Source organism: Dipodomys ordii, unplaced genomic scaffold (genome assembly GCF_000151885.1).
Source record: "Dipodomys ordii isolate 6190 unplaced genomic scaffold, Dord_2.0 Scaffold29, whole genome shotgun sequence".
NCBI lineage: Eukaryota > Metazoa > Chordata > Mammalia > Rodentia > Heteromyidae > Dipodomys > Dipodomys ordii.
In genome coordinates, this window is record NW_012267245.1 from 5,079,201 (window position 1) to 5,100,879 (window position 21,679).

The window sequence follows — 21,679 nt, forward strand, 5'->3', positions numbered from 1 at the left end:
TCATTCATGCCTTCTGGGAAGGATTTCCTGTGACCCTCAGCCCCACAGCATGGCAATGTCTGTCCCAACACAACAACTTTTAGACCTGGCAGTGACACTCAGTGCAGCATGAAGTCTGTTTGTTTTTTGGCCTCTGCACACTCCCCAAGCATTGCTGGGTCTTCTTTTGGCTTTAGGAGACAAGATCTTATTATGTAGCCCGAGCTGGCCGTGAACCTGTGATCCTCCCTTCCTGTGTCTCCCATGCCCAGTGCCCAGAAGTGCCTGGTCTTAACTGTTTCTGTACTTCTGTTATTGGGAAAGATGGGTTGATCCTTGTTGTGCGAACCTGCGCAAAATAAGTGAATTCATTAAAAAAGAACTTCTGGGCTGGGAAGGTGGCTCAGTGGTAGAGCACTAGCCTTGAGCTGAAGAGCTGAGGGACAGCGCCCAGGCCCAGAGTTCAAGCCGCACGACCAACCAAAAAGAAAACAAAAATATAAAAACAGAACTTCAGAATTTTTTATTTCTAGAAATTATTAGTACTAACAAGGAGACAAAAATAGTGTGTGTTTTAAACAGCAACAAAAAAAAATTCAAGGGCCTCTTGTTTCCAGAAATTCTCATTCAGAGTCTTCCCCCAAACTATTAGTAAAGGAGTAAACCAGCTCCAGGCACAGCTGAGGAGCCCCGTGTGTGGAGCCGACAGGAATCCCCAGACAGCAGCGGTTGCACGGCTCTTTGTATTTGAAAACACAACTCAGAATCGCTGGCTTTTTACAGAATGTTTGCTGTTTCTGTTACTTTTTTTTCTTTAGATAAAGTCTTGCTATGTAGCCCAGGCTGCCGAGATTGTAGGTGTGGACCACTTGCGCTCAACCACTTTTCTAGTTATTCAGTATATCTGGTATTTTTTTTTGGGGGGGGGTCCGGTCGTGGGGCCTGAACTCTGGGCCTGGGCACTGTCCCTCAGCTCTTCAGCTCAAGGCTAGCGCTCTACCACTTGAGCCACAGCGCCACTTCCGGCTTCTTTTTTGCTTATGTGGTGCTGAGGAATCGAACCTAGGGCCTCATGCATGCAAGGCAAGCACTCTACCACTGAGCCACCTTCCCAGCCCTGGTATTTTTTTCTTACGTAGTAAACATGAAGTTTACAGATATTTAAAAGAAATTTAGCCTCAAAGGAAAATTTCAACAAGTGAGTGCCAGCCAGCCTTCCAACAACACAAAAACTCACACCCTCTAACAAATGAATGGGACTTAGGTAGTAACAGGACGCAGAATCATGTGTTCATTTCCATGTAAACTCCCACTGCTCAGAAACTGTGCTCTGGAACACGCTTCGGAGGATTCTGTCAAATAGGTTATGCAGCTGGATCTACTAGCATCCATTTTATTTACGAGGGCACATCACAGTGTTGCAGATGATGGCAATGGCTGCAGCCTCGCTGACCCGCTGGAACAATTCTGTCCCAGGAGCTCCTGCCCTGGCTCCTGTGTGTCACCCTGAACCCTTAATTCCAAGTATCAGCATCTCCTGCACTTGCTTTCATCTTGGTGAAGTAAAGAGGTCAGGTCTGGCTGGCGCCATATGGGCCACATGGTAGATTACAGATCTGGCATCTTGTCTTCATGCTGGGGGAAGGAAACGCCCCTGCCCATCACCTGCCTCCCAGGTGAGGGGGGGGCCGGGATCCTTGGAGACAGGGCGGGCACTTGGCTGACAGGTTCCTGAATCTGTCAGTCCAGTGTCTGGGACTGGGAATTTCCTGAGGATCTGCCCGCTGTGCCAACCCTATTAGGCCCGGACCAGCCCAGCCGCCAGACTCCAGGCCACGTGTGTCTCCATGATCGTGTCCTGTGTCCTGGCTCCAGCCATCATGGAGTTCTCCAATTAAGCTCTCCATTGGAGCCGAATTGGCTTGTTGGTGTTGTTTTTGTTCTTTCTTTCCTCTTTAGCATGTTTCCTAGCTGTGTGATGTGTATTTGCGTGCTGCCGGCCTTTGTAACAACTGGCCGCCTGCAGCCTGTTAACTGTACAATAAAGACTCCAAGGCTCTATATTTTACAATGCGGCTTCTAGGATGGTTCACCTGACAACACGGGGGTGCCCCCAATAACCAGCTCACACCCTGGCGTCGCCCCACCCCACGGGTAGCACCAGTTGTGACCGAGCATTCCCTGCACCCTTGCCGAGCGGGGCCGGGGTCAGAGCTCCCAGCCAGAAGGGGCCAGGCACAGTGATTTGTTACATTTCCAAGAAGAAGTACCCTGACATAACCCAGCTGACTGGAACTCAACATAGTCTGTCAAAAAATGTACTGATGAGCGGAGGCGCTGAGACTGGGTGGCTGCTAAAAATACGCAGAGCAGGGGCCTTTCCCTGCGCTTTCCGCCACGTTTGCCAGACTTCAGATGTAACTGTCTTCTTCTGCACGTGGACGGCAGATAATCATCGCAGGGCATCTCATTTGCGCTCACTACCACAGGCCAGCGAGGAGAGTCATCAGGGTGTCTCCTGACTCCTCGCACACAACAGCAATCCAAAGACAGATACCATTCCTACCCCCACTTGACAGCTCGAAAAATCAAGGCTTACATAAGCAGTCTCGGTCACGTGACCTGCTTTTCTGTCCCCTCTTTGTTCCCTTGTCAGATCTGTAAGACAGCCCTGTCAGCGGAGAGGTGTGGAGAATCCATCAAAGCACAGTCCCTTCCCGGCAATAATAGCATTTGTTTGCTAGCATAAAAGGGTTGCATGCATTTTATTATCATGTTAATATCAAGCTGTCCATTCAAAAAATAAAATCGAATTTGTTTGCAGAATCAAAACTAATTGCTGCGGAAGCCGGGGTGGACAATCCTCAGATAGTTGACATGGTGGCTGTTTTGAAACCACGGACCAAACTAATGAATGCTAATTGAAATGAAAAACATGTTAACCATTGAAATAATCTGTCGTGTAAAATGGAGCTGTAATTCCTTGGTTGTTAGGGTTATTCCAGTCATTATAGGAAGTCATAAAATTACACAGGAAGAGCATAATGGCCTGTGTCGTTTACAAAAGCTGCTCCCGCATGACAGATTCTCCCAGCATGTGTGGGCTCGAGAGTCCTTGGCTTTTCAAAATGAAGAAGGTCCCAGACACAAGATCCTGTCAAAGAGAATCCAATTTTCCTAACAAGGCAAAGAGAGCTGTAGAAAGAATAAATTACCTGAGCTAGTCATCTCCCAAGTGGTACTGGCATTTGGTGGTACAAAACTCATGCTGTCTAGGGGATCCTGAGATATGACTGAAAGACAAATAGGTAAGCTGGGTGCCAGAAGCTCCCACCTGTAATCTCAGCTACTCAGGATGCTGAGATCTGCCAATCAAGCCTCAAAGCCAGCCAGGGCAGAAATCTGTGGAACTCTAATCTCCAGTTAATCAGCAAAAAGCCAAAGCATCAACTGGTAAAGCATCAACCTTAAGCAGAAAAAGCTAAGGGACAGGCCCTGAGTTCAGGCCTCAGCTCACACACACACAAACTCAAATGTACTGCCTATAATAGACATTAATTTGTAGTGTAATTATAATGAGTAGTACTGAACAGGATATTTAATTTCTAGACATAGCTGAATTTACACAGAAGAGATGTTAACTTCCTAGCTTTGTTCTTATTCATATTTTAACACAGATTGCTAACTGTTCTTGAAAAAAAATTCCATATGTCAAGAAACACACTATTAATTTCAAGAATACTGCAAACCATTTGACATTTGAGAGCGCCAGGAACCAATTGTGTGGTCAAGAGGCAAATGTCAAGAAGAAAAGGCAGTTGTCTGATCCAGATCTCTGGTGGTTCACAGAGTTTTGGCTATTACTTAAGTCAAAGTTTCCTTAAGACTTCAAACAAATATATATGTTCAGGGAGCCTGGGCAAACTGATCTCTAGTGTTTCCTGACCGGATAATAAAGATCAGCAGGCTGATGTGATTATGTAAATGCCACTAAATGGAAAGAGGCTGAATCTGCAGTCTCCTTCCATTAAGATGGTGACAGACCACAGCCATGTGGCAGAGAGTCCTGGGAGGCAGACTGCTGAGGTTTTAACTTAAAGTTTAGCTTGTTGACAAGCACAGCCTTAGGCCCACATGGGGACAAAGGAATCTGCACGCATGCACGCACACACACGCTGATCTGACACACACACACACACACACACACACACACACACACGCTCCAACCAAGGGTCTGCTGTACTGAGGGAAAACTGCCAAGCCAGCAGCATGTAATAGCGAGCTATTAGGGAAATGTAAAAGAACGGTTGCGCCTCCGACTCCCTCAGGACAACTGTTCGTGATGCGCTCTGTTTCAAAAGATCCATTTCACCCTAACTGGACAGAGAAGAAAGTGTTACTTGTATCCACTGACCTTTGACATTTCCATTTGATTTCTTATTTAGCTGCTCTTCTTTGGTCATGGGTCCAATAAAGAGAGGTCTGTCTCTAGCCCTGAGACCTTAGAGGAAATCTTTAGCCGTGGACACAGTAATTGGTTAAAAAGCAAATAATAATCAAGGAAGCCCAGGGCTGAGAATTTCATTTAGTGTCCTGTCCCTAAGTGCTCATAATACCTTCCCCTCCTGCCCTTCACAGCCCAGGGTTCTGCTAACAAAGCTTCTTGCTAAGTGTGTGTAAGCTCAGGTGTGTGTGTGTGTGTGTGTGCACGCGTGTGCGTGCATGCGTGTGCATGTGTGTGTGTGTGTACCATGGGAGTCTATGCAATTCCCCCATAAGCTTGGCTAGTATAATCTTAGAAAATATTTGCTTGCATTTCTTGGGGGTAATTAATTATCATGGGATGATTGCACGCCATAAAAATGCACCTCTGTTTGTTTTGTCACTCCTGGCATCAAAGCAGCCCTTCCGAGAGGGAGGCAGGGGCCTGACTCGGGAAGGACCACGTCAGCAGAATGGAGAGGCTGCATCAGGACGTGATCGTTTGTAGGACAGATGTAAAGTCAGGCTGGGTGCTCGCTGACACGTGGCGCTTCAGGAATTTTGGCAGAATACTGTCATCTGCAATCCGTCACCTTGATGGTGTCCTTACACACACACACACACACACACACATACTTTTTTTTTTTCAGAGATTCTGGACAAGCGAGACTCAGATTCAAGCGGAATGGATAACTCATTCACTGAGAGCCCAGTACAGGTAGTGCAGTTAGCGCCCCTCTGAAAAGTGATCTTCACAGTCATTTCTGGAAAGGGAGGAAGAGAGCCTTGTGAAGCTCCTTCTTGCCTCGGAGGCCCTGACGGGTGGGGAACTTTCTGGAGCAGTGGCCAAGAAGGAAGCCCAGCTTCCTTGGCTTTGTGGCCTTCATCTCCAATCAGGAGCGGTCCCTCGCTGAGATGTGCTGTCTTCGCAGTTCTGTATCACTGGCCAGTCCGGGCTCATCAGTGGGATGCCCAGCCCCTTCCCATGTAGAGACAAGATGCCCCAGAGCATGCTGGGATAACTGTGTCCGTGGGTCACAATGCCCTGGGGGAGTGCAGCTCGGACCATCGTGCAGACGCTATCCCGCACGAAAGCCTTTGGAGCTCAACCTACGGATCACATGGCAGGGATTAAGGGAACGCTCTCCAAAGACACAGGGATACCTTGTCCTAAGTCCTTCTGAAGACAGACTCAAACGTCCATCAGGATCAAGCGGCCCCAGAATCTGCACGGTGGGTCAGTGCCCCGGGTGAGTGGAGTCCCGCTGTGATGGCTGATGTTCAAGGGCTGCTGGCTGAGTTAATCTGGTATAAAGTGCGAGTTGGGGTCCTGAGGAGTTTGTAAAGCAGCACAAGGGCAACAGATTGTCAGCACAAACGAGGGGGAAGGACACCAATGGAAATCAAGAAACAGGTACTAGTGAAAGGCCGTGTGAAGGTCCCCGTGGGCTGAGATGCTCCTGGAAGGGGAGGTGTCCCCAGATCTCAGCCCTGGTTACAGGCCACCTGTGATGTTCCCTGAGATAAACAGGGACTTGAGTTTCCTGGGTCTCAACGTGGAAGGACAGACGCACCAATATTCCCACCTGTGTGTCCCCAGCCAGACCCCATTGTGACACCTAGTGATGAACTGTTCACAACTGCACATGCACCCAAGCCCCTCTTTCTTTTTTGGTTGGTCATGGGGCTTGAACTCTTGGCCTGGGCGCTGTCCCTCAGCTCTTCAGCTCAAGGCAAGCGCTCTACCATCTAAGCCACAGCGCCACTTCCAGTTTTCTAGTGGTTTATTGGAGATAAGAGTCTCATGGACTTTGCTGCCTGGACTGGCTTTGAACCACGATCCTCAGATCTCAGCCTCCTGAGTAGCTAGGATGACAGGTGTAAACCACCGGCGACCAGCTCCAAGCCGCTCTTTCTAACACACTTACATCTAAAGCAGGAAATACACGTCTATATTCTCCTAATATGCAAGAGCACCCCAAAACACGGCCCCTGGCCCCTCAGTCTCCTAGGTGGCACTACAGGACAAGGACGTATATTGAGTGTTTTGTACCAGAGACGAGGCTGTTGCCCACCAACCCCATTCCCAGCACCACACCTGCCTGGGTGTGCATAAGCTAGGAATTCAACCTTCAAACACTCTCCATCCCCCATGGACGTGGAGTCCATGGGAAATAGAAGGCGCTGCCTTGGGAAGGCACTGATGCTGGGAGAGGCTCTGACCCTTGGAAGGGCCATGCCCAGAAACACGGTGCCAGACAGCCGGCCAAGAGACTGATGTGCCCAGCAACAGCCCACACGGAAAGGTCGGGTCCTCAGGAAAAGGAAAATAAAGCAGGACAAACTATGGATATCATACATACATTTTACTGAGAGCCTTATATTTTACATATACATACATATACAGACACACACATACACACACAAACACATATGTCTGTATACATATGTAAACCATGACCAGTGTGTTTTCCTCACAATGTAGCATCTGCCTTCCCCTCTGTGCTGGGCTCCCAGAGAAGAAATGTTCCTGCAGTCACTGACATCTCTACCAAGGACTGCTTTTCACTCTCTACTGCTCTTGTCATGGTGATCATCTAACCAATACCTTCCGTTTCCAGGAGGAAATGAAAGAATGTGAGTGGCCCGAGTTACAGCTCGGTGAAGCAGCGGCATGCAGCACGTCCATCGTAAATGCTAAAAAAAAAATGTCTTGCAGGTTTAACGTAATTAAATATCTCTAAGTTTAGGTGGCCTGTGGTTTCGTTGCATGCTTTGGGGAAAACCACCAAGGGGAAAACGAGACCAGAATTACTGCTTTGAGCACAGAGAGGAGGAAACATGTTCAGAACTAGGGCTCAAAGCAATGGATTGGCAGGAGGAAGGGCCTGGCAGCACAGTCCCAGGGCTACGCTCAGTGGCACCTCAAAGCCCAGGAGCATGTAGGCCGGTGGGCTCCAGTAGGGAAAACAGCAAACTCTTTGCCCCGCAGAACAGCACAGCACAGGTCTGGAATCTCTGGTTCCAAATCTGCCCTTACTGCGCAGGTAAGTCATTGGTGGAAGGTAAGCAGTCCCACCTGTCAACTGGGGATGGAAACGTGTTCCTAGTGCTGATCCTGAACCAGCTCCCCCTCTTCTTCTAGGGCATATATATATATATATATATATATATATATATATATATATATATATGTATGTATATGTGTGTGTATATATATATATATATGTGCATATATATGGGGATGGGCTTAAAGGACATAACCAGAGAGATGAATCAACAAAATATTCGAGTATGGTAAAGTTTTCCCTATTTACTGAAGCAACTGACTCAGAAGAGAACAAGCATGACTGGCCCAGAGTGTAACTAATAATTAATCATTAATTAATCATTAATACAGAGTACCAAGCTCTCATTAGCACCCTACCCAGACCAGAAGGTCTGGTGTCAGTGGAGGTCCTGGGAACTATGCCCAGAACCCAAGCCATCACGTGCACCCCCTGGGAGAGACAGCGTGAGCCGCAGAAATCCAACGGCAGAGCGATGGAAGTGGGCACGGCTCTAACGTGGGTAATTCACAACGAAGCGCCAGCCGGCCGGGCACGAGGGAGGGACCCTCCCCCTCCACGCGGCCACGTGGCTGCCGAACCCCAGCGCATCTGTGTGTGTATAATCAAATGGTTCAAAGCTCCTGTAGCAGCAGGCAGTGCTTTGTTGTAAAACAAAACTGAGATGAAATAACCGCCATCCTTTCAACGTCCTCCGAGAGCCCGGCCTCGGCGGCGCGTCCTGTGATGTACTTCTCTCTGACCTCAAACACTTTGATTCCTTTCTCTTTTTTTCAAGTTCGCATAAAAGAGAGAAAGCTCTCAGATTGGTCTACTGTACCAGAAGCCTCGACTGGATCGGAATTCTTTGGCCCGCGTGGAGAATTAGTTGTTATTCCGGGTGGTTGCGGAGATGAAGAGCCATTCCACTGCAGAAGCCCAGCCCTCGGGGAAGTCCCGCTGTCTCACGCTTTACTTAAAAACAGATGCACTCCCACGGGTCCCCAGGGCTCTACGGGGCACACCTAGACGCTGAGATCGGCCCCGGACGCCCCTTCTTCACACTCACAATACACTCGCACAACTGGGGAACTCGGTTTGTCTGCAAGGCCTGAAACAAATGGTTCCATTGTCCATTCTGCAAATGAACATCGATGGCCACAGGGAGGTAAAATCAACGTTCAGCGTCCTGCGAGGAAGGCCCTGCCCCGTCCCGCCCCCACCTCCCCCACACACCGCACAGTGACTCAGGACCCACCATCCTGCCTGGCGGGAGCAGAGGCCTCTCTGGGACCTGAGGACCTTTTTTTATCCCTTGTCCTCTCAGAGATACTTTTTTCCCTTAAGAATGCCTTACAGAGTATTTTAAAAACCTAAGTCAGGATGTTAACACACACCACTGTAATAAAAGGCCTTTTACAAACAGACTCTTTTACCAGTGGATCTGAGGCAGCAATGGCCAATCTGACTCCACTGTTTCTCTAAGGATCTTCTGTTTTGAAGTCAACCCTTACAGACTACATAAGCATCTAATGACCCCTAGTACTCTCCTCTTCCCCAGGCCACGAGTGATCAGCTTTCTGTCACCACAGATGCATCTTTGTCTTTAAATCTTCGGTGTCAGGTGTGCATGGTAGTGCATGCCTATAATCCCAGCTCCCTGGGAGGTAGACACAGGACTGTGGTCTGAGATAGTCTCAGGCAAAAGCGAACCTGACAGAGGCACAGAATTCACTGCGTACAGACCACGTTTTCCTGATCCATTCATCCACCGAGGGCCGTCTGCATTGGCTGAAATCACCCCATTTTTTAGGAAATGGAAAGACTTGGAAAAAAATATATCAAGTGAAGTAAGCCAGGCCCAAAGAAACACAGGCCCCATGGTTTCCCTTATTTGCAATAACTGGTATATGTCAGGGACAAGCAGAAAAGGTCAGGTAAGATGATGTTAGCGAAATGAACCCCAAGGTAGGGACACAAGTGGCTTTTTTTCTTCCTTGCTATTGTTTCTAACCTATTTATAAGGTACCATGTGATTTTTTTTTTTGCTTTGTATGTTCCTCCCCCACGGTATAACCCCTGTTTTCACTGTATTTGATGGGGAGGGGAAGAGAAAAAACAAATTGTTTAAATAGGGATACAGGTGGACTCATTACAACAATGAGATGTACAAGATGCTATGTTGAAAAATGAACTTTTCAATTTAGGTGGGGGTAGGGGGTTGGGGGTGGGGAGGTGTAGCTGAGGAGGTGGGAGGGAAGGAATGGTAAGGGAAAAACAAAGGCAGAGGCAACAATGCTGGATAAGAAATGTACTCATTACCTTGCTCACGTAACTGTAACCCCTTTGTACAGTATTTTCACAATAAAAAACTTAATTAAGGCCAGGCACCTGTAGCTCTTGACTGTAATCCTAGATACTCAGGAGGATGAGATCAGAGGATCATGGTTCAAAGCCAGCCTGGGCAGGAAAGTCTATGAGACTTTTATCTCCAATAAAAGCACTAGAAAACTGGAAGTGGTGCTGTGGCTCAAGCAGTAGAGTGCTTGCCTTGAGCTGAAGAGCACAGGGACAGCACCCAAGCCCAGAGTTCAAGCCCCACGACTGACAAAAACAACAACAACAACAACAACAACAAACAATTAAAAAAGAAATAATAAAAAAAGAAAAGCCAGGCACTGGTGGCTCACGCCTATAATCCTAGCTACTTAGGAGGCTGAGATCTGAGGATCACGGTTCAAAGCCAGCCCGGGAAGAAAAGTTTGTGAGACTCTTCTCGCCAATAAACCACTAGAAAAATGGAAGGGGCACTGTGGCTCAAGCAGTAGAGCACTCGCCTTGAGCTGAAGAGCTGAGGGACAGCGCCCAGGCCCAGAGTTCAAGCCCCATGACCAAAAAAAAAAAAAAAAAGTAAAGTTAAAGAAAAAAAAAGCTGGGTCTGAGAAGGTGGCTCAGTGGTAGAGCGCTTGCCTTGCATGCATGAAGCCCTGGGTTCGATTCCTCAGCACCACATAAGCAAAAAGAAAAAAGCCGGAAGTGGCGCTGTGGCTCAAGTGGTAGAGTGCTAGCCTTGAGCTGAAGAGCTGAGGGACAGCGCCCAGGCCCAGAGTTCAGGCTAACTTGAAACCCTATCTGTAAAACAAACAAAAAAGAAGGACGATGGCGTGGTGGCAGAGCTTTTTCCTACCAAACTTGAGACCCAAAATCCAATTCCCAAGAGCAAAACAACACACAAATGGAAATGGAAATCATAGGTTTGCATTCTTCAGGGGAGGGGCTGTTTTTCCCATCAGTGATGATCAGATTCATTCATGTTGCTGGATGTATCAATAACTTATTTGTATTGTTGCGCAGTGATCCATTGTACTGTACAGACTACATAGACTGGGTGCCCATTTACCCAGTATTCTATTCAAGTAAAGCAAACTCACCTTTCAATACACTTATTATAATTTTATTTTAGACGCTGATCTGTGTTGTACATGTTTTAAAATATATTATCTTCTAATGTGACTGGCCTTTTTCTAGTTTTGCAAAATTGCCATTAGAACAACAGTAACTTCAATTTTAAAGAAAGCCAATTTCTTGTTCTTTTTACTGTATTTGTCCTTCTTGGATTGTGTCAAATCCAAGTTACTGCTCTTATACTTTCCTCTAAAAATTTTGTTTCAGAAAAGTGTTTAGCTTTTATATTTAGGATCATGACCTATCTCAAGTTGTGTGGCATGTTTTATACATGTTTTTATACAGTGTGAAGTATATAGAAACAGTCATCTATAAATATTAAAACAAGCTTTTATATACACCAGGAATACTACTTGTTAGTAAAGTTTTCGCACACCAAAAAAAAAAAAACACACACACACAGAAAAACTCTTAAGAACTAAAATGTTTTAAGTACTGTTTTTAGACAAAGTGACCCTTGCCTATTTCCTGTTTCTTCCTGCTTTTTAATTTGAATATAGTAAAATATTCTACAATAAGCAACAACTATCATCATAGCAAAACGAGATCAGATTTCTTTTTTGAGGGGGTAGTATTGAACCCAGGGCTTGTACTTGCTCGTCTGGGGAGGGAACTACCACGGAAACTAAGAATCCTCCAAACGTAACCCTGCTACTCTTAGCTTCCCAAGTAGCTAGGATTACAAGCATGAGCCCCCAGCCCCCAGCCAATTATTTTTATGTCAGTACTGAGGCTCGAACTCAGGGCCTGCCTGTCTTCCTTGGCTATTTCACTCATTGCTGAGGTTCTACTACTTGAGTCACAGCTCCACTTCCAGTTTTTGGCTGGTAAACTGGAGATGAATGTTACAGACTTCTCTACCCCAGGCTGGCTTCAAATCACAGTCCTCAGACCTCAGTGTTCTCAGTAGCTAGGATTACAGGCGTAAGCTACTGGTGCCTGCCTTGCCACTAATTTTTAAACCCTGCAGATAGCTGTCCCTCTCCACTCACCCTATCTCCGTGGGGAAGGGCAGCTGGGGCAGTTCTCTGGCTGACATACCCGCTGCCTCCCCCCTTGATTGGCTGGCGAACACAGCCTCTGTCTGGAGCATCATCCTCAGCTAACGCTGGCCCTCCCGCCTCTCCAGCTGTGCGTCCTGCCGCCGGGCTATGGGGCAGGATTTGCCCTTCGAGCTGCGGCACAGGCCACTTTTGGATGGCGGGACTGCCTGCAGATGCTTTGCAGAAGGAAACATTACTTCCCTGACGGACGCATCAATAGAGTTGTCAACATGGTCTCCCTGATCAGAGGGGACCCCTGAAGTAGAATGCACAAGGACAGATGTTTCATCTGGGAAGATGGCCAAGACCCTCTGAAGACGTCTGCACGTTTGAGGGCTGAGTAATTCAGCCTCTGAGAGGGACAGAAGGCTGGACCCATGATCACAGCAGAGACCACTGGAGGGTTTCCCCAGGCAGCCACCACACCAGCCCCACCAGCATGCTGCTTCAGCCAAAGCCGCCCCTGGGACTCTTTTCCCAACAAACCGATAGGCCCGTTCGTCAGCAGTGCAGTCACCGTAAGTCCACCTGCTGTGGCTCCCCTTGGGGGCAGCTTGAGGACCCCAAGAAGGGCGGGAGAGAGCTCCTCCAGAGCTGAGGAAATGGGGCATGGGGTGTGATGTCCTGAGGAAGCAGCCAGGCAGACCCCAAGATCCTGAGGGCTGCAGGGGGAGCGACCCCGGCTGGGCTGCGGGGCTTGGGAGGCAGGATTAGCTCAGGCTGTAACACACACAACCGAGAGGCTAAAGCTCCAGTCTCTGCTTTCTGAGCTGTAAGCTCCTGCATGTTATGTTGGGCCCACTCGGCCCCCACATGGCAGGATGGGGTTTTCCACTCATCAGAGCCCAGGTGTGGACTCGGAAAAAAACGAGACCGATTCAGGGGAGAGATGATTGACCTTCTTTGCAAAACACATGATCAGGAATGGAGATTCTTGCAAGAATACAGGCTCCGAATGCCAGACACGATGGCGGTGTCTCTCCTTTCCCAGTCTCCCAAGTCAGAGACCGGAATCTGCCATCTGCCACACCCCCGGCCCCCCAGCTTCCGGGGAGCTCCCTTCTGGCCTCACCTGGGCAGCAGGTGCTTGCGGCTGACACAGAGCGCCGTCTGGTAGTCCTGGGTCACACACACTTTGTGAGGGCTGCACTTCACCTTCAGGCAGGGGTCCTTGGACGGGTCCAGCGCTGAAACAAAAGGGGAGAAAAGGGGGGGTTAGGGGCACCAGGCAAATTTCATTTAATGTGCCACTCACATAAATGAATGGAAAAGAAACCAGTTGAGAGGGATGAGGATGGGAACGAGAGGCCCGGCCGGGGGGAGTTCTGTGTATGTCTCCCATTGTCCCCCTCAACATCAGAACACTGACACCATTGTATGTTGGGCATTTCAGAACCTTTTATTTCACTGGAAGCACGATCTACTTTTTAAAAATGCCTTTTAGAATCTGATGTGATCCAAAGAGGCACTGAGAGCTCTCTGGTTATTTATCTGGAGTTTCATTTTATGTCTTCAACTATGTTTTATCTTATCACATAAAAAAAGTCCTCAAAGATGCAGGTTGGTCGGATGAGTTCAATAAACACCGTCTTGTGCGTAAACAGCTCAAGATTCTGGAGAGCTAGAGGAAGTCCAGGGCAGTTTAGACTCACACACAGTTACAATGTAATGTGTATGTGTGTGGGGGGGGGGAATCTATATAAATATTTATTGAGCAAGCCAGAATTAGATAAGAGCCCTGATGGGCATATAAAAACGATAATGGAGCTGGAGAGAAGGAGAGATCCATTTCTAGGGCAAGGATTAGGGAAGCATTAATGTGTGAATTGGATCCTAAGGAAGTGTAGGGTCTGACAAGCCAAGGAGGGCAGGGAGAGGAGGCCATGCGAGACTACAAGGCGGCACGTTTGGGTAACTGTAAGAAATTAACTGTGTGTTGTGGGTGGGGATAATGAGGTGAGAAAAGTGGGTCCAAACACGAACCCCCGAGAGGGTCCCCACCAACAGCGGCTCCCACACGGGGGCTCAGCAGGGCTGCAGGTGGGACCCTGGCTGCTCGTCAGCACTCGGCACGCTGGGCCAGGCCGGGGAGAGCCCCCAGCGGGGTTCTCTGAAAAACAAAAGCAGTTGTGGCACCTCCCAGCTCCAAGCCAGAGCTTATTAGGCAGCAAATCTTTCATAGCCGCTCCCCACTGCCAGCGGAGGCGATGTGCCCCATTCCCTGTCCACCCAAACACTGGGCCACACCGTTGGCATCCTAAGCAGGGACAGCCGCCTTGCTCTAAGAGGCACCGGCATCTCACAACACCACCCTTCAGCCTCGGCGGCAGGCACCCGGCCACAGAATCTGACACTCTTTGGGGAATGCTGGGGATGGCTCCGGGACTCTGGACATAAAGTACCCATTAGCATTTCTGTTGCCTGGGCAGCTCAGCACGGCTCCTCGAGGTACCAACTGCGAACAGGAACCAGGGCACTTTCTTAGGTCAGCGGAGACAAGAGGACAAGTGGCAGAGCTACTGCCCAAGACACATGCTCTAATGTCTAGACTCTAGTAGAGAGAGAGCCAATGAGAGAGAGAGAGAGAGAGAGAATGCACCCCGAGGATGGCTGATCATTCTTGCTCTTTAAGCTGAGGGCCACCTCTGGGAAGCAGGAAGCAGAGAGGACATGTCTTAGCACTGGCGTCCTCCGAGACCAGGCCTTCCAGACATTTGTAGGTAGAGCTAGGTTCTCAGCCAGGGGGTGAGAAGGCTGAGAAGCTGGGAGGCTGGGGCTGACTCAGCTGGTGGCCTTCACTTGCTTTCCAAGTCCCTTCCAGAATGGACTGGGGTGGACGGACAGTCTGATGACCGCTAAACACCAGCTATGCGGATCCTCGTCTCCCCTTCTGTAGTGCCACCTGCCATGCTGGGAATCTAAGGAAGCCTGAGGAACCACCGCTGGTGGCTCTGCTGACACACTTCTCTGACAGGTGCTTGGGTGCCGCTCTGGTGGTGTCTCAGAAATGGAGATCACCAGGCTGACTCTGGATGATGGGTGGGTGTGTCAAAACCTGCCCTACTGTGTGGTAAGTCTTAAGGCTTATTTTGGCATCTTTTTGCTCCTGTAGCCAACACCCCGAGGTCCACTGGGCCCGTCGGTTGGCCTGAGTGATGGTAAATCAGTTGCATGGCAGAAAAGAGCACAGATGTACAGCTCGGGCCTCTGGCTCTGCTGCTTATTAATGTCTCACATTCCCCCACTCCCTCCTCTGCAAAGGAAGGAAAAAGAATACCTATGAACACTAAGTGCACTAAATGAGTTGATGTTTGTTGCAATAGAGCTGGTAGATGTTAAGCACCTGGTACGTGTTATGGGTTACAGGTGTTCATGTTGTTCTCTGAGTGAATAATGAGCGTTGTCATTGCGGGAACAACAGTCAGCACTCACCAAGGGCTTCTGACACACAGGCAGTGGACTAAGCCCTCTAATTGGATTAGCTCATGTAATCCTTACAAGCAGCCAGGGAGAGCCTGCTGCAAATGCACCCATTTTGCAAACACACCTCTTCAAGAGAAGCTGAGGCTGCCCGGTGCCGATGGAGCTACAAGTCTGCTCTGAGAACCCGAATGCTCATTATAAATACACCGTCAGCATGGGATGCAAGGATGAGCTCGGCTGATCTAGAGGATGGATGGAGGCACACACAGCGCTCAGCTGGCCCCGTCTCCCCTCGCTGCTCAGGGCTGCAAGGCAGGGGAAACACACCCTTCTGGGACTGGTCAGAAGCAGCAGTACTGGGTGCTCAGCCGTGAACCACACCATGTGCCTCTCCCCTCCCCCTGGCTGAGTCACCTGACCCACGGCTGGCCAGGAGTGCTCCAGCCATCTGGCGATGTGGCTTCCTACTGTAGATATCCCTTCTGATCTGGGAAACTAATGGTTCTTAACCAACAAACAACTAGAAAATCTCCAAAGGAAAATACTCATTCTTCAGCATTGCCGGCTTAACGCCATACACATATTTAACGATCTGCATACAGAGATCAGGTCTGCTAAAAAAAATTAATTATGAGGGTCTGAATACTTCAAACATGCAGGAGAATTACTGAGAGTAAATGAACTTCACAGAACAACAAAACAGTAACAAATCAAGCTGTCACTGCTTGTTTAATCATCAGAACACGTTTTGTTTTTGAAAAATAGCAATCCAGGGATTGTAAGGGGATGAGGAGTGTGTCACTTTCTGTGAAACATACAGCTCAGAGAGATGCTCCCCCCCCCACTGCCACGGGCTCACAGTGAAGCCCTGGACAGGCCTGGCACGGGCACTGGGCAGGGCTATGTAGCTCCTCTTTTCAAAAGCAATCATAAGAGACCAGGACCGTTTGGCACTGAGAAGTCCTTGAGGGGTGGGGAGGGGGTGCGCAGGTAGGGAGGCAGGGAACGAGAGCTGAGAATCAGTGATGGTTGCCAGCTGGTTTGAGGCCTCCTGGTCACGGCACTGATTTCTTGGAGATGGTGGGTGCTCCACATTCTAATTTCCCTCTGCCCGTACTCGAGCACAAGGTACAGCAGTCCCGAGGGGACCACAGAGCCCTGTCCCACGACCTCGGTCAGGCCACGTCGGCAGGGCAGGGGAACGCGCCCACCACTGCAGAGGGGCTGTCAGAAGTTAACTTCCTTTTTCCTGCAGAAACCCATCCAGGCAGTGGGTACACATCCCATTTATGCTTTTCAAAGTATTTTTGACAGAAACTTTTTACTTTTCTAAAGTAACAAAAACAGCTAAGCAAGAACTAATTTAAAGAGACATTGGTTGAGCTGCATTGAATTCAAAAAGCCAGTTAATTAATGTCTCGGCATAGGTTTTTTTTTTAATTAATTTTATTTTTTAAAGCTCACTGCTTGGTTGCAATTAAGGTGGCGATATTTTAATTATCTTAATTGTTTCTGAACTTGTTTTTCCGTTCAATGAGTTATTTTTTAATTAGCTACATTGATTTGGAAATCCGGAGGTAAGCCTTCCCGTCGTCCTTGAGCAAATCCTACAGGCTAACTGCACACAGGGTCACGGAGCCGCACAACAATGAAGCAGCTCACCGTCACGTCAGCGGTGCTGGGCAGAGGGCGGTTCTACTCTGTGGGTTGGTCCAGAGGGTCCCTGGGTCACCCGGCACTCACACACGCCTGTGTGTATCCAGTGAGTGTATACAGAGCATCCTTCTATGGGTGGAATCTTTGTAGCCCAGAGGCCAGCACTTCTGGGGTCAACCAGATGTCCTCTCTGCTCTGCAAGGGTCACAACTGGAGAGGACCCAGCCCAGCCTTCTAGAAAGTCAGCAGAGACTTCTAGAAAGACTGACATGAATGGGAAAGGAGGTTTAAACAGGGCAAAGCACAATAATCCAGGGTCAGCCAGGGCCAAGAGAGACCTGATAGCATGGTTTGGGGGGTGGACAGGGGATGCGTTTGACCAGACTGGTAGCTGGCTGGAGAGGTCCTAGGGGGTCATGGTCACGGGGGAGCCTTGAAACCACAGCGAGGCCCACGAGGAAACAAGTCTCCAAGTTCCACAGTGACTCCAAACATGGCAGAACCCGGCAGCTTCTGGCACACATTCCTATTTCCAAGTTAAATAAGAGAGAAGGCAGGAAGAGGGTGCCACGAACGTTATGTGGACAGTCACACTCTGAGAAGGACAGGTTACATAGCGTCATCCTCCAAGGGAGGATAGAAGGTCTGCGGTCAGCTCTTAGAGTCTCCTTTGCTCTTCCCTCTCCCCAGGGGTAGGAAGCCACACAGGGCTGGCGGATACAAGGCAGCTTCCGAGACCAGCAGGAAGAGACTCGGTGTGAATTCACAGTCCAGCCCGGTGGCACCTCGAAGCTTCCTCAGACAGAGGGTCGCTCCATTTGGAAAATGTCTACACTTTCACGAGGGTCTGCTGACTCCTCCCAACCTCTGCCATGACTCAGTACCCCCGTCCCACGCACCTAGGATTCATCCAAAGAACAGACGTGCCCAGGGATGCCTGGGGAGAGACCGCATGTAAGACTGCCGGAGCAACGACTCCAGACCTGGAAAAGCTCATCCGGCTGGGATGCTAGCTATTTCTTTCTGCTTGTCTGTCCCCATGGCAACTCGTGGGGCTGAATCCTGCCTCCGATCTCCTCTCCGGAGCGGCCTGTTCACCAGCTGATGACAACACGCTACATAATGCAAAATAGAAGGGCCTGCCCGGTGGATCTGGCTGTCAGCAGAGAAGAATGGTGGTTTGCAAAGACTCCCTCCTTTTGGGTTTCACATTCAAAGGGCCGACCAAGTTCTCCTGAGGCCAAACTAAGGGGCCTGTCAGTCCTGTGACACGGGAGGCTGGACCTGTGTGCTGGGGGACTGGGGAATGGCAGGACACAGACGAGGACAAAGAGAAGAGCATGGAGAGATGCACCTGACCAGAGCTGCTCTTCCATTTCCTTCGATTCAGGGCCTGAGGCCTCCTTTCATTCCACAGCAAAGCTAAAAATGGGTTCCCTGTTATAATACGTGTGTGTGTGTGTGCACATGTGCACGCGCACACATGCATGTGTGCAGCGCTTGGTAACAGCCTATTTGATAGGGACTTATATGACAACTATTTTTAAATTATTATTCGCTCAACTTCTTGGTATATAGAAAAGAAAGTTTCATAAGAAGAGAAAAGAAAGGGAAAATCCTATGACCCCGCAAGCCAACGTACTAGGCACAATGTTCATTCCCATGGGAATGAACTTTCCCAGGGAAAGTTATAAACAATCTGGCCATCCGTATTAGTCTTCTGGGGCTGCTGTAACAAAATACCCAAGACTCAGTGATTATAATGACAGAAAGTAGTATCCTGAGGGCTCTGGAGGTTGGCAGCTTGAGATTAGTGTGCCAGTGTGGTTCACACGTGGCCAGGTGTGCACAGATAGAGAATCTTCCTACAACGATATCAATCCTATTGGGTCAGGGGTCCACCCTTATAACCTGTTCCACCTTAATTACTTGCCTAAGAAAACCTCATCTTCAAATATGGCCACTGGACTTTTAACACAGAAAGTTGGAGGGAAGGTATACATGCACCTAAAGGTCAATGATTCAGTTCATTACAGGGGTTTCACTTATCAAACAGTACGTGACTACTTTAATAATACAGGTAGATGTTTCTGAAAGATGGATAAGCAAGCTGAAGAAGATAGAAACAACTAGAAACATGGCGTCACTCCTTGGTTCCACAGTCTTAACCTGGACGCCAGGACTCCGCACCTGCCCATTTCCAAAGAAGCCACCCCTCCCTTCTCTTTCCTTGACAAGAACCTCGGTCCCACACCAGCCTCAGCTCTCCCACTCACACAGCTTCTCCGGATGGCTCCTCCACACCCTGAGGAGGGTGCATACGCAAACCCAGCCTTCCAGAGACTCCGGGCCAACACCCTCTGTCTGTCTGTCACTAAATGACTTAGGAACAACTTCCACCAAAGTTCTAGCCTCTTTCTGCTTCCTAGAGAATTTATCTGCAGCCACAGAGTTGGGATTACAGCCCCAGGTCAGGGCACGCATGCCGGCCGGTCTGTGAGATTCTGGGATTTCCCCATAGATGAAGGAGTAGGGGATGACCCAGGACTGACTGGAACTAATGGCAGCAGCTGCCAGGAGGAGAGCGGACCCTGCCCCAGTGCAAAACAAGACATTACAAGCAACCACTGATAAGCCCCAAACGGCCATTTCCATGCCGTGTGCATTTGGAAAGAAAGCGCGAAGAGGGGTCTGCTAGAGCAGCTGTGGGAATGTGCTCCATAAAATCAGCAGCCACGAAATTTTATTAGCCTGGTCAGCCATTCTCCCTTCCTCGAACTACTGTCCCAGACTCCCATGATCCCACGCTGCTATGAAATGGTAAAGAAGCCAGCCTGGGCAGGGAATGAGAGACTGAGAGACTCCTCTCTCCAATTAACTACAAAAGGCCAGAAGTGGAGCTGTGGCTCAAGTGGAAAAGTGCTAGCCCTGGACAAAAGAGTTCAGGGGCAGTGCCTATACCCTGAGTTCAAACCCCAGGACCAGGACCAGAGAGGTGGGGGGGGGAGAGGGAGAGAGAAGGAGGGGGGGAGAGAAACAGAGAGAGAGAGAGAGAAAGAGAGAGAGAGAAGGAAAGAAAAGAAAGAAAGAAAGAAAGAAAGAAAGAAAGAAAGAAAGAAAGAAAGGAAAGAGAAGAAATGGCCCTCATGGGAAAGTAGAGAAAGTCAAAAGTAGAAAGTAGGGAGGGAAAGGAAACTAAGAGAAATGGGAAGGAAGGGGACAGGAAGGAAGGGAAGAAGAAAACAGGAAGGGAAGAGAGCAGGAAAAGAGGGGAGGAGAGGGGAAAGAAGGGAAAGGGGCAAGGGAAAGGGGAAACATTTTGCTATATAAAATAGTTGGAATAAATATAACTGGAAGATATATACATATATATATAAGTGTATATATAATTGGAAGAACAATGATAGTGACATCCACCAATCTATAGAGTTAGGTACCAGTGCAGATTCAAATTCAACAGTAACGAAGCAGATACAGAGATGTGGTTATTCTTAACTTCCTCACTGGTCATTGATCGACACAGAGGTATTGGGGAGTTTACCTTATCAGTCAGCAGGCCCAGAATTGAATGTTGGTGTTTCTCTCCAAAGCTGAAGCTCAGAACCACTAGGCCATGAGTGACAACAGTCTGTGGTTGGAATCAAGGTGGTAACTACAACACCAGCCCCCCCTTTGTCCAGCCAGGCCACTAAGAACCATGCTAGCTGCAAGATTCCAAAAAGAACTTCCTACTGTGAAGGAAAGATGGCACCACCGAAACCAAGGCTAGATTATCGGCCCAACGAGCTTGTGTTACTTTTATAATGAACACAAAGGCAAAACCACTGCCCCTGTCCAGTGCGTGTAACTCCGACTTAAGGAACTGCGTGTCAAGGCAAACCTTTTGGCCCGATCTCTATTATGGATCCTTCTGAAGGGGTTTCCAACCCACATGGCAGATGGGGAGACATGCAAGACAGCCAAAAACACAGGACCCCGAGAAAGGTCTCACACAAAGGAGAAGCGGAAGCGACCATCCGCAGAGAACTCTCCACCTTCTCCCCCATTAGAAAGGCCAGAATTTATTAAAATGTTTTAATAGTTAAAGTACTTGGGTTCTATTTCACTGTAACCAACATAAATTATTCATAAGACATTTATGAACAAAGAAGGGAGAATTACTCAAAATACAAAGGAACCAATTCTATAACCTAGGAGAATTAGAGGACATAAAAAGCACACAAAAAAATCAAATATTTCCAGGGAAAAAAAAGTATACTTTAAAGATCATTGTGGCTCATAAAGTCTATCTTTTGTGCCCGTGCTTCGTTTCAATGCAATTAAAAATGCCTATAAGACATAGAACTTTCCCCAGAACAAAGGCTTTCGGAAGTAATTCTTTCTATGATGATCTGTCATTATCCAGCAGCCATGGTTGTTGACCATGTAAAGATGAGATTCAGAAAATCCAGAAAAAAATCCCAAATCTGTAAGATCTTGACGGTTCCTCAGCTCTCTGATCCAGCTACAGATAAACAGATCTGCTTCCCTGGGCTCCTGGGAGGATCTGTGTAGAATAAGCAGGTCCTTAGTCTGCAGTGCAGA

The 21,679-nt window shown here is 48.5% G+C and overlaps 1 protein-coding gene across 1 annotated transcript in view; it reads right to left on the minus strand.

Annotated features, from left to right (window-relative positions):
* Positions 1-21,679, minus strand: part of Spock1 (sparc/osteonectin, cwcv and kazal-like domains proteoglycan (testican) 1) — a gene marked incomplete at its 5' end in the record, with an annotated part of 347,529 nt that overhangs the window by 89,118 nt on the left and 236,732 nt on the right. Inside the window, one exon of the mRNA XM_013016002.1 lies at positions 13,089-13,203. Coding sequence (XP_012871456.1) covers positions 13,089-13,203 — 115 coding nt within the window. The remainder of the gene's footprint in view (positions 1-13,088; positions 13,204-21,679) is intronic.